General features: G+C 42.1%; 1 protein-coding gene across 3 annotated transcripts in view; it reads left to right on the top strand.

The window, feature by feature from the left end:
- Window positions 1-8233, top strand: part of dph6 (diphthamine biosynthesis 6) — a 206038-nt gene extending 197805 nt beyond the window's left edge. For all 3 annotated transcript variants that reach the window (XM_060934602.1, XM_060934603.1, XM_060934601.1), the window contains one exon: window positions 4817-8233. In XM_060934602.1, coding sequence (XP_060790585.1) covers window positions 4817-4935 — 119 coding nt within the window. In that variant the 3' untranslated portion in view covers window positions 4936-8233. The remainder of the gene's footprint in view (window positions 1-4816) is intronic.
- Window positions 8234-13997: the final 5764 nt, after the last annotated feature.

The following is a 13997-nucleotide window of genomic DNA, read 5'->3' as shown; positions in this document are numbered from 1 at the left end:
CTAAATGGTTTAAAACTAGAAGGGCACTCGGTAGAGTGCAGACCGTCGCCAAGCCGCATATTTGAATACCCTGGATCCACGTACTTATCCAGATCTACATCAAAATCTAATCTCTTGTTCCTTCGTACATGGTCCGCATTTCCTCAAAATTTCATCAAAATCTGTTCACTACTTTTTGAATTACGTTGCAAACAAACAAACAAACAGAACAAAGATGACAAAGTTTGCGAAGGTAAAAAGGGCACAAAAACAACCCTTTTGCGGATATTAGTTGGTATGTGATGTCCCTGGTTCCTGGTACAATCTACTGTTGCTCTCACAAAGAATCAACCTCCCAGAGCGTACCACATGCTTCGATAAGAAAGTACTTTTTCTGCTCGAACATAGAAAAAAAAAAAATTCCCCTGATCGCTTGTATTGTTTTTAATCACAGTGCATATGAGTTAATTGCCCAGTGTGGGCTCTTTGAGTCTTTGCTTGACACACTGCTTTTGTTCTTAATGAAAGAGCAGAATGCTTATCAAGTGGTGTTGAAAAGAGCTTTCACCTTTCTGTTCCAATTTTCCTTTCATTATTCCCCATTTGTCACAGGACCTCTGATTGTCTTGGTCATTATTCACATTATGGTGTCATTCAGCTATTTAACTTAAGTATACTTCATAAATATGCATTGCCTTCTTGTCGCTTCATGCTATGCGGTCACTTTTTGTAATTTTGTAATCAGACTGGAGTTGTAAATACCCAGGGGATGATGGTGATAGATGAATGAGGGCTTTCAGTCGTTGAGGTCATAGATTTTGGTGGGACATTAATAACAACACAGCTGTAAACAAAATCAAGAGGCGATCGCACTTGAGAAACTATCAGCTACGATCGAATTAATTTTTAGAGTAACTGCGTAATAGGTAGTTGAGAGCTGACAACTTGTAGCCATCCAGCACACAGTCCAACAGCTCAGTTTTATATGTACGTTTGTGCAGCTGGGTTCGATACAGCAGATGTGTTCACATCACCGTTGTCACATCATTAACCAGGGTTGCCACGTTTCCTCAAAATTTCCAGCCCAGTTACATCTCAAAAACCACACAAAGTACCGTGAGACTGTTCCAGAAAATACAGGAATTTGGAAAAAAGACACACATTTGCCTTCTTTTTACAGACTTTGTATTGGGAAATAGTGTCATTGTGGTGTACACACATTTCTGATATACAGTCATTATCCACTCCATAATCCCAATCATTGCAATATATCTTACAATATTAGGCGTATCAGACGCTCTCTGACTGTGCTGTGAAAATTGTGCACGCAGACGCTCATCTAAGTTAACTCTTGAATATTTTCTATTGTGAATACTATTATTAAAAAGCTTATCTCTGTTTCCAGTGAAATTTATCTCATTAAGATCTGTTCAGTACTTTGGGAGGAACGGCAGGTTGAAGTTGGTACAACGGAGTTCACTCTCTGCTCGCAGGACGTCGGGAAACTGCCGGTGCTTTCTGAGTCACGGGAAATCGCTCAGGCTTTCTCTCTCTTCTGATCGGTTTCTGACTGGATTACTCGTAAATATCAGTCAGATAACTTTTATAGGGATGTTCTCTCGCTCTCATTGTTTCTGATGAAGTATTCAGCAAAATTTTCCGTCTGCTAGTTTTGATGTTATGATTCACGAGACTTTGAAGTGAGTTTTCATAGCTTTACCTACTTTTTTTTTTTTTCAAATCAAACTCATTCATGTAAATAAATAACTATTTTAGAGTATAACTGTAGTTTTTTTGGTGAAAAATATTGAGATCTTACTGGTCGAAATGAGATTTAAAAAAAACAGAAGTCAGAAACGCTAAATGGAACAGGCTAAAATTCCTCCAAGCTGGTGTGCAGGACTGATCAACAGTTACCGGAAACGTTTAGTTGCAGTTATTGCTGCACAAGGGGGTCACACCAGATACTGAAAGCAAAGGTTCACATACTTTTGCCACACACAGATATGTAATATTGGATCATTTTCCTCAATAAATAAATGAGCAAGTATAATATTTTTGTCTCATTTGTTTAACTGGGTTCTCTTTATCTACTTTTAGGACTTGTGTGAAAATCTGATGATGTTTTAGGTCACATTTATGCAGAAATATAGAAAATTCTAAAGGGTTCACAAACTTTCAAGCACCACTGTAATTAGCATAATTAATACTAATTAAATACTAGTTTGCATAATTTGTTTTTACTCATTTTTCAAACTTTGTATTCAGTATACAACCAGCTATGTGCCTGCCAATTTCCATGTAAATATCTTGAAAAAGAGAAAAGTTATGAAGAAAAAAACATTTGATCTCGTTGGTTAATGAGGCCCGTTTTGGACCATGTGATCCGAATACATCTCATCTCATTATCTCTAGCCGCTTTATCCTTCTACAGGGTCGCAGGCAAGCTGGAGCCTATCCCAGCTGACTATGGGCGAAAGGCGGGGTACACCCTGGACAAGTCGCCAGGTCATCACAGGGCTGACACATAGACACAGACAACCATTCACACTCACACCTACGGTCAATTTAGAGTCACCAGTTAACCTAACCTGCATGTCTTTGGACTGTGGGGGAAACCGGAGCACCCGGAGGAAACCCACGCGGACACGGGGAGAACATGCAAACTCCGCACAGAAAGGCCCTCGCCAGCCCCGGGGCTCGAACCCAGGACCTTCTTGCTGTGAGGCGACAGCGCTAACCACTACACCACCGTGCCGCCATCCGAATACATATATATGTTATTTACCAGCTGGGAGGTCCGTATTGTGAAATACTGTGACCGAGGTCTTGAAAGTACTGAGCGAGGCCCTCTGGGCCGAGGTCAGTATTCAAGGCCGAGGTCACGGTATTTCACCATATGGACCGACCTTAAGCTGGTAAATAATATATTTATTTTTTTCTTTACCAAATTCTAACAGAAAACGAGAGCGCCCGAAAGGGAAAACCGAGCCGAGCCGCGATTTTGAATCCTCATTCACGGCTGTAATGCAAATGGCTTCCTCCTCAGTATACAAGTGCACTTCCATGGCAGGAAAAATTACTATATTTTGCCGCCTATGTAGTCCCCTATTTATACAAAATTGAGTCATTCAGGATTCAGCCATGTTTTTGCTCGTCATTAGCAACAGTTACAGGTTTTCTGCTTTCTCCTGAAACGTTTGCTTTTATTTCGTCTTGCTCAGGGTAGTAAAACTCGCTTTCACTGTGAAGACTGTCGTTATCGCTATCCATGCTGTAAAATTAATGCTATTCTCCTGAGAAATGCGAAAATAAATGTTGACAAAAAATGCTACTATGTTTGTTGTTGTTGTGAATGAGCGAGTCGCCAGAGGTCCGTAACCGGGGTCCGTACCGTAGGATATGGACCCGCTCGCCAGCCAATCAGAACGCAGGATTTGATGGAAACTGGACCGCGAAAAAAATAAAGAATATTATGTCTGTTTTCTAAAAATTAAGCTGTTTTTTGAAGCTTTGATTTGTAATATCTTAAGAACGGATCAACCTATTTTAATTCTGTAAAAATTATGTTGTTCTCCATCTTCTATTCTGAATTCAGTGAGTGCAGCTTCAAGCAATTTGGATTGAATTTGAATTTTCACCTGATATGCCGAACAATAGAAATGATTCTGTATGTCATAGACACACTGTCTAACACGAACTTTTACCTTTGTTTGAAATAATCTCATCTCATCATCTCTAGCCGCTTTATCCTGTTCAACAGGGTCGCAGGCAAGCTGGAGCCTATCCCAGCTGACTACAGGCGAAAGGCAGGGTACACCCTGGACAAGTCGCCAGGTCATCACAGGGCTGACACATAGACACAGACAACCATTCACACTCACATTCACACCTACGGTCAATTTAGAGCCACCAGTTAACCTAACCTACATGTCTTTGGACTGTGGGGGAAACCGGAGCACCCGGAGGAAACCCACGCGGACACGGGGAGAACATGCAAACTCCGCACAGAAAGGCCCTCGCCGGCCACGGGGCTCGAACCCGGACCTTCTTGCTGTGAGGCGACAGCGCTAACCACTGCACCACCGTGCCGCCGTTTGAAATAATAATTTATCAAATTTTAATTTAAACTATTTGCTATTAAACAAGATCTCAGCACATGTTGGTTTTCTTAACTGTCCTGTCCTCCTGACAGCGTCATTTCTGTTACAATAAGCTTCTATTTGCATGTTTTGCAGTTTGCACTTTTAAGGTGCAATAATAACTATGGAGCTAAATAGGGCAGTGTGTACGTTGTCCTATGAATGCACAGAAAGGCAAGCAAAATCAATAGAACATCAGCTTTTTTTCCTTCCAAAAGCAGCATTTTTTTTTTAAATCAGTCAAAGGAGGTATTTAGTATTTCAACTGAATTTATGATGTATGGAGTTGTGAATGAGGACTTTACGAAGGTTAACATTAACAGCTGATAAAGTATAGAGTATATAGTGGGACTCTGTCCTACCTTTCCCTATGGACATGTCACCACTGCATTAAAAAAAACAGAAGTCAGTAGAAAAGGTGCTGTAATCTTGAAGAAGTTCCACCACTTATCTGAGAAGAGAACTAGATGGAGGACATTGTCGGTGTGGAGATTAGTTACAGTCTGTGAGAATCTGAGGATAATTCTTGGTCTGTTATGGGCTCCTCAGTCGAAGGGTTAAATGTAGCCTGCCACTTGAGGTGACAAGCTGTTGTTTGACCAGGCCTGCCCCAGAGGTGAGTGGAATTTGAATAAGAGCGTTCTGGCTTTGGCTTGACATGCTGGATCTTTGTGGTGTGTGTGTGTGTGTCTCAGGGCTGCAGGGTTGCTTCGAGAGCAGACTGGGTGCGAAAAGGCCGGCGCTGATGCTGGTTCCTGTGCTGGAACTGCCGGACTGCACTCTCCTTCACCTCTCCTGTTGGCTCAGCACATAATGGAGGACGAGGACCACACACAGAGATCTCAGGCTGGACTGGTAGCAGCTTGCCAGTGTCCACTGGTATACCGTATGACTGCATTTTTAAACTTCAAGACATTTCATCGTTCATCCGACGAGTCCTGTTGATCAGCTAGACTTAAATTTGTCTAGTCACCTTGACTTGTTACTAATAAGCCATTTTGAAATTAGCTAAACTGAATAAACACCTTAATAGACATACGCATCCACCAGCACACACACATATCAGTAAACCAAGACTGTGTGGAAAAACTACACAGATACCCCTTTTCGACCAACAGGGTTCCGTTCCAAATTTTGAACCGTTCAGAGCCTTTCGACCAAAAATAAATGGGTTCAGAACCTGAAAAATTGGTTCCCAGCTGGAACCAAAATATAGCTGGTTTGTCCAGCGCAAACTGTGATGACATCAGAAGAAGAAGCCTTTATTTGTCATATGTACACTCAAGCACAGACCTAACCACACAGTGAAATTCCTCCTCTGATTTTAACCCATCTGAAGCAGTGAGCACACACAAGTGAGCAATGAGCGCACCCAAACATACCCAGAGCAGTGGGCAGCTATGCTACAGCACCTGGGGAGCAGTTGGAGGTTAGGTGCCTTGCTCAAGGGCACTTCAGCCCAACCTTCATGGCTGCCCCATGTTAACCTAACTGCATGTCTTTGGACTGTGGGGGAAACCAGAGCACCCGGAGGAAACCCACGGGGAGAACATGCAAACTCAACACAGAACGGCCCCCATCAGCCACTGGGCTCAAACCCAGAACCTTTTTGCTGTGAATAGACAGTGCTAACCATTACACTACCATGTTGCCCAGTGGGCGTGTCATTAGTTTGGAGAGCACAGCAGTGTAGAACGCAATGGAAAAGAATACATCTTCAGAAAAAAAATGGACCGAAAACAAATATCTGCAATAACTGAACAAAAGCTCACAGGTAATCAGTGCACGCCACCATCTTGGTACTACTCCCGTTATGAATTGTATAACACCCTCCGTTCATAACGCATCCTTGATTACAATGTTTCCACTCAAAACTGGTGAAAACGTGGGTCGGTTTGCTTGCTGGCACCAAGGTTCAAAGTATCCTGAACGGAACCGGTTCAAGAACCCATTCCCTGTTGGTCGAAAAAGAGTAAGAGTGCTTAACCTCAAGAACACCAAGCTTGAACAGTAGCATACTGTACTGTATGTAAAGCCTCGGTCACAACCGGCCGTACGTGCTCCTACGGCCGGTCTACGTGCAAAAAACGCAAGAAACGCACGGAGGGCGCGCGTGTGACGTGATGATTTTCGAGCCGTAGACCGGCCGCAGAGGTTCTTTGTCATGTCAAACAAACTCTACGGGCGCTTACGTTTTTTTCAGGTTGCAAGACAAACTTGCGGCCAACGTACGTCTTTCTCCACGAACAAAAAAAACAGCGATTTGGGAAACACCAAAAATCGCACGGCCAAAAAATCGTACGTCCGGTTGTGACCTAGGCTTAATTTAGAATTCACACTGAAATTGGAAAGTAGGTAATGGGATTGCACAGCGCAAGTGACCTTCTGCTCTATCCATGTCTCTCCTGCTCTGTTCCAATAAGCTCTGCTCTATTGGCGCCAGTGGTGGAAATGGTTTGTTTTTATGGAGAATGATATCCACAGCTGGCCATACGTAAAATAAAGCCAGTTTGTTGACATGAATGATTAATGTGCAAACATACATGCCAGATAAAACTGTGGTAGGTTATGTGTTTACTGACACAAGTCCGATTTGAACAGACCTCTTTGGAGATTACGAATCCTTCACATAATCATGCGCACACACAAAAAAAAAAAAAATCCTGAAGGAGAGAAAACTGGGAGAGATGGTCTTGGTGTGGATATAGTTCAGAATAACATTATATTTGTGTGACGGCCTGGGAAAACCCTTCATGTTTCCGGATAGATATGGTTCTGAATACTGCAAGTTTTCCTGAACTGAACTTTGTATCTCTTTGGCATGTATCTCAACCTCAAACAAGTAAAGTTTTAGCATTTTAAAGTCTGATTACGCCTAAAAGTGAAAAGAGAGAAAATCTAATTTAAGGAGCATCACAGACATTTTGACAGATGGTATGTGATTACAGAGTTGATTAGACTAATCCAATGGCAATAGCTATCCAACAACCTGACACTGTGTGAGGAAATCACACTTAAGGTCACCAGCAAGGTTTGAGGCATATTAAAACAGATTGACTGTTCTTACGACAGGATTTTTTTTTTTTAATAAAAGCTCATCTGGCTATAGGCCAGGCTGGATGACCTTATGCGTTCGCGCATCGTCTGTCGTCCTTCCGTCGTCGTCCGTCCACGATTTACAAAAATCGCTACTCCTCCTACAGGATTGATCAGATTTTGATCAAACTCCTATACAATGTTCCCCAACTGGATGTGCATAAAAGTTGTCAAGATGGTGGCGCCACCTGTCATATTTACGATTTTATGGGTGTCTTTGCCGCTATGAGACAACTTTTATTTTGCAGGAAAATCAAGTAGGCCAGATAAAAACATTAAAACAAACTTAGAAAAAATTGTTCATGTTGTTTTGGTGAAATATATTTATGATTTTCCTAGGCTGGTTGACATGAATACATTTTAGTTTTAAAACGCATTACTTTTTTTTTTTCTACGTTTACGGTTGGCGTCCATATTAGTCTGGAGTTTTCAAGCCCCTAAAATGGAGACTTTTGGAAATGCTGCTGGCACCATTTTAGTTTGAAAACTCCTCCTGAGATGCGTTTGTAGTTTGGACAGATAGAAATTGAGACTTTTAGAAACAATGACGCAGACACCCAGGTTCGCAGCCTAATTGGGTTTTATCACTCACAACATGTCCTTCCCTGATTCGTCACACAACTATTACGTGACCATTTTCCATAAGAAAACAAACCAGTGCATATGATGAGAAGGTCCTGGCTGCAGCCCAGAGAACGAGTCAGGAAATATGTAGCCTTGTCCCAAACTATAACTATAACCCTTTGGGCGTGGCTACATGTGTAGCCCCGCCTCTAACTAGGGCTGCAACGATTCACTAACACACCGATTCGATTCAATTCACGATTCAGACCCTTCGATTCGATTCGATTCTGCAACTAAATATAAAGGAAAAACAAACCTCAGATTTTAAACTTTAATTAACAAAATCTGATTGAAATTTGTCTGGAAGGATGAAAACTTTCCAAATGCTGACTAGGGAACAGGATATGTAAGTGTAAAACGCTTAAAATAAAATAAGTTAAAATAAGGATATTTTGGCGGCACGGTGGTGTAGTGGTTAGCGCTGTCGCCTCACAGCAAGAAGGTCCTGGGTTCGAGCCCCGGGGCCGGCGAGGGCCTTTCTGTGTGGAGTTTGCATGTTCTCCCCGTGTCCGCGTGGGTTTCCTCCGGGTGCTCCGGTTTCCCCCACAGTCCAAAGACATGCAGGTTAGGTTAACTGGTGACTCTAAATTGACCGTAGGTGTGAATGTGAGTGTGAATGGTTGTCTGTGTCTATGTGTCAGCCCTGTGATGACCTGGCGACTTGTCCAGGGTGTACCCCGCCTTTCGCCTGTAGTCAGCTGGGATAGGCTCCAGCTTGCCTGCGACCCTGTAGAAGGATAAAGCAGCTAGAGATAATGAGATGAGATAAGGATATTTTGGCAACTTGAATTGATGAATTCCTTGAGCACAGCGCAATGAGTATCAGCCACTCTCACTCACAAACACCTTCTTCTTCAAAGAGAGTTATTTAATATTTATGCATATTCATAACAGTTCATTCAGTACTGTCAGTACACTAGTACAAGGAACAGTAGTAACTCAGCAACATGTAAATCTGTTCTGTAACTTTGGCTCTAAACTCTAATTGATAACAGGTAAAATAAATCATTGTGCATAAATATTCCTATTCCGTTTTGGTCTGTTGATAACATCAGTCAGTTTTAACTGTCCTCGTGTACCTGGTTTTACTACTTCAGTAACACTTTCACTTTTCAATTCGCCGGCACTTACTTCGTTTACATCCACGTTGCGTTTTCGCTTTAAATGATTTGCGAGGTTTGTAGTTTACCCTCCCTTATACTTCACATCAACATAACGTGTGTGGCACGTTACAATGTCCTTCGTGTCTTCTTGAAACCCAAAATGTTGCCAAATTTTGATTTAAGATGAGACGAAGGATCTTTTAAACTTGGCTTCTGCCATTTTGGTGCCCGGCAACGGTGCTGCTATGTAAAGTCTGATTGGACAAGAGCAAGGACCCAAACCAATCAAATTGCACGTTTTGTTTAGAAGCAAAGCTGTGCTGTATTCCGACCAATCACTTTCTCGCATCGATTTAACAGTGTAAGTGTAATGGTTATGTGGTAAAAGTGCGTTTATAAATCAGTAAAAGTTGAAATGAAAAATGTCGCCAAATCGAACCGAAAATACAGCTACATGGATCGATAATCGGTACAGCAGGTATGAACTCGATTTTCACTGCATCGTGGTGAATCGTTGCAGCCCTACCTCTAACCCTATCCCTAACCAATAACCCTTGGGTGGAGCTACACATGCCCCGCCTCATTCTCCAGGCTGTAGCCAGGTGTACTTGTGTGTTATGCCCAGCGGTGGACAAAGTACCCAACTTCATTACTTAAGCCAAAGTACAGATCCCGCTGGTCAAATGTTACTCCGATACAAGTGAAAGTTGTCCAGTCAAATTTTTACTTAAGTTAAAGTACTGAAGTACTTGCTTTTAAAAATACTTAAGTATTAAAAGTACATTTTCTGTCAACGCATCGTTGTATTATTGCCACAACGCATACAAAACCTAACACCGTTACCAAAGACAGAAATGTTAATTCACAAAATGAACGCATGCTGTGCCATCATGGTGGTTTAACGTTAAACTAGCTCGTCAGTGAAGCTCCACCTGACATGCTAGCAAACGCTTTTGAAACTTGGAATCATATCGGGTAGCTAACGCTACTAGAAAAGAAAGATTTCTATATTCTGTTTATTTGGCAAGATTATGCTAAAACATATTTCTAAAAGGACTTCAGATAAGTTAATGTTATTCATGTTAGCGTAACTCCGTTTTTACATGCTAACTAACAGTGTCCAAGTTAACTAGCAATGTGTTAACATTAGCCGTGGACAAGGCTACGGCAACTTGGTGGCCAAATCCATCGAAAGTCATTTGACTAACCAGACTGCATAGCTATTGCAACATTATCGCTAGCTCTAAAAGCACAGACAACTTCATTGCAAGCTTTCTCTTGGAATAAAACGTTTACATCCCTCAATATGCTTCCGCAGGTTGGATGGCGAGTTTTTGTAGGCCGTGATGTGGCTCGTTTTCGGCAAACAAAGCAAGCATTTAAAACGAAATGAATCTTTAATCCTTTCAGAAAACTGAAACATGGGTTCACGGGCCATGGGTGTGCGTGCATTCCCAAGAAGAACCGCCTCCTTCCATTCTGCCATCAACTGATCGTGTTCAAATAATGCTGCTGAGAAATCATTGAACTTGATTTTATACAGTCTGTGGACGTGACGTGACCCTAGTGATTACTGATCGGCTGTCTCAGTGTCACCTGTGGAAAAAAAAACAATCATGTTTTAGAAAAGAAAAAACCATCCACTTTCAAAGCTGCTTCATAGTAACGAGGACCTTGATAGAAATGTAGTGGAGTGAAAAGTACAATATTTGCCTTTCAAATGTAGTGAAGTTAAGGTCATAAGTTTCCAAAAAAATGCTCAAGTAAAGTACAGATACTCAAAAAGTGTACATAAGTACAGTACTCAAGTAAATGTACTTCGTTACTGTCCACCTCTGGTTATGCCAGCATGTGCATGTCCAGTATACATGAATTTGTGTGGACAGAGATGTTTTCATCTCATCTCATCTCATTATCTGTAGCCGCTTTATCCTTCTACAGGGTCGCAGGCAAGCTGGAGCCTATCCCAGCTGACTACGGGCGAAAGGCGGGGTACACCCTGGACAAGTCGCCAGGTCATCACAGGGCTGACACATAGACACAGACAACCATTCACACTCACATTCACACCTACGGTCAATTTAGAGTCACCAGTTAACCTAACCTGCATGTCTTTGGACTGTGGGGGAAACCGGAGCACCCGGAGGAAACCCACGCGGACACGGGGAGAACATGCAAACTCCGCACAGAAAGGCCCTCGCCGGCCACGGGGCTCGAACCTAGGACCTTCTTGCTGTGAGGCGACAGCGCTAACCACTACACCACCGTGCCGCCCCGAGATGTTTTCATTTTAAAGCTAAAACGTATTAATGTTGGCGTAGCTTCAAACTGAGGTATGTTACAACTCATTTTTGGCCACATTTTTATGTTTCTCAGACCACCAAGCATGTAACTAATGACAATAAATACTTCTGAGACTGTAGTCAGCTGCATGTCACAGACATTCAGGTGTCCGTGTATTGTTGTATGTTGGACTGTAATGGTTCCAGTAATCTAGTGTGTCCTGTGCTGAAGCCCAGCAGCAGCTGTCATTGCTATTGCATTGTGAGGACTTTGTGGCCAACTCTCTCTCTCTCTCTCTCTCTCTCTCTCTCTGTGTGTGATTTCTAGCCCGGTGCTGTTTGTGAATGAGGGAATTGTTTGTTTTATATACCTCATGTTAGAAGGGTGTTATTATTGTGTAATGGGCAATCAGAAGCCAGCAACGAAAGACATTAAATCTCTTTATGCCCGTATTGATTCATAAGGTGTGATTAATAGAAGAGGGTTGAAGGGTAAGCTCTTCTATTCTCACTTCTGTTTGTGTGATAACAGAGCTATTATCAATTTCTCCTGAATTGCATTTCTTTCTCACGAAAATCAGAAAATATATTGATGTACTCAAATGGTCAGCTATTCATCTCGTCCTAAGATCACCACATGTTCGCATCTCTTGATCTTTTGTACATGTTTTCCATTTCAGTGAACAATAAAGTTGTTGTTAATAACCGAGCTGGTGAATTAATTGGGCAAGAAAACAAACCATTACGCTACACAAAATCACACATTAATATTTAGTGTTGGGCTGTTATTAATAGCCTGATGGGATCTGATGGACAATAACTGCATGTGCACACAGGCTACACACCAGTATGATTGCATGCACCCATGCAACTTCCTTGCTTTTCTTTCTTTTTCTTCAGAAGTTATTTTGGCACAAATAGTACAGTGGTGCTTGAAAGTTTTTGAACCCTTTAGAATTTTCTATATTTCTGCATAAATGTGACCTAAAACAACATCAGATTTTCACACAAGTCTTAAAAGTAGATAAAGAGAACCCAGTTAAACAAATGAGACAAAAATATTATATTTGGTCATTTATTTATTTATCCCAGCTAACTACGGGCGAAAGGCGGGGTACACCCTGGACAAGTCGCCAGGTCATCACAGGGCTGACACATAGACACAGACAACCATTCACACTCACATTCACACCTACGGTCAATTTGGAGTCACCAGTTAACCTAACCTGCATGTCTTTGGACTGTGGGGGAAACCGGAGCACCCGGAGGAAACCCACGCGGACACGGGGAGAACATGCAAACTCCACACAGAAAGGCCCTCACCAGCCACGGGGCTCAAACCCAGACCCTGTAGAAGGATAAAGCGGCTAGAGATAATGAGATGAGATTTATTTATTTATTGAGGAAAATGATCCAATATTACGTATCTGTGAGTGGCGAAAGTATGTGAACCTTTGCTTTCAGTATCTGGTGTGACCCCCTTGTGCAGCAATAACTGCAACTAAACGTTTGCGGTAACTGTTGATCAGTCCTGCACACCGGCTTGGAGGAATTTTAGCCCGTTCCTCCGTACAGAACAGCTTCAACTCTGGGATGTTGGTGGGTTTCCTTACATGAACTGCTCGCTTCAGGTCCTTCCACAACATTTCGATTGGATTAAGGTCAGGACTTTGACTTGGCCATTCCAAAACATTGACTTTATTCTTCTTTAACCATTCTTTGGTAGAACGACTTGTGTGCTTAGGGTCGTTGTCTTGCTGCATGACCCACCTTCTCTTGAGATTCAGATCATGGACAGATGTCCTGACATTTTCCTTTAGAATTCGCTGGTATAATTCAGAATTCACTGTTCCATCAATGATGGCAAGCCATCCTGGCCCAGATGCAGCAAAACAGGCCCAAACCATGATACTACCACCACCATGTTTCACAGATGGGATAAGGTTCTTATGCTGGAATGCAGTGTTTTCCTTTCTCCAAACATAACGCTTCTCATTTAAACCAAAAAGTTCTATTTTGTTCTCATCTGTCCACAAAACGTTTTTCCAATAGCCTTCTGGCTTGTCCACGTGATCTTTAGCAAACTGCAGACGAGCAGCAATGTTCTTTTTGGAGAGCAGTGGCTTTCTCCTTGCAACCCTGCCATGCACACCATTGTTGTTCAGTGTTCTCCTGATGGTGGACTCATAAACATTAGCGTTAGCCACAGTGAGAGAGGCCTTCAGTTGCTTAGAAGTTACCCCGGGGTCCTTTGTGACCTCGCTGACTATTACACACCTTGCTCTTGGAGTGATCTTTGTTGGTCGACCACTCCTGGGGAGGGTAACAATGGTCTTGAATTTCCTCCATTTGTACACAATCTGTCTGACTGTGGATTGGTGGAGTCCAAACTCTTTAGAGATGGTTTTGTAACCTTTTCCAGCCTGATGAGCATCAACAACACTTTTTCTGAGGTCCTCAGAAATCTCCTTTGTTCATGCCATGATGCACTTCCATAAACATGTGTTGTGAAGATCAGACTTTGATAGATCCCTATTTTTTTAAGTAAAACAGAGTGCCCACTCACACCTGATTGTCATCCCATTGATTGAAAACACCTGACTCTAATTTCACCTTCAAATTAACTGCTAATCCTAGAAGTTCACATACTTTTGCCACTCACAGATATGTAATATTGGATCATTTTCCTCAATAAATAAATAAATGAGCAAGTATAATATTTTTGTCTCATTTGTTTAACTGGGTTCTCTTTAGGACTTGTGTGAAAATCT

This window comes from Neoarius graeffei, chromosome 11 (assembly GCF_027579695.1).
Source record: "Neoarius graeffei isolate fNeoGra1 chromosome 11, fNeoGra1.pri, whole genome shotgun sequence".
Classification (NCBI taxonomy): Eukaryota; Metazoa; Chordata; class Actinopteri; order Siluriformes; family Ariidae; genus Neoarius; species Neoarius graeffei.
The sequence above is the reverse complement of the archived record's forward strand: the minus strand, read 5'-3'. Positions and strand labels throughout refer to the sequence as shown.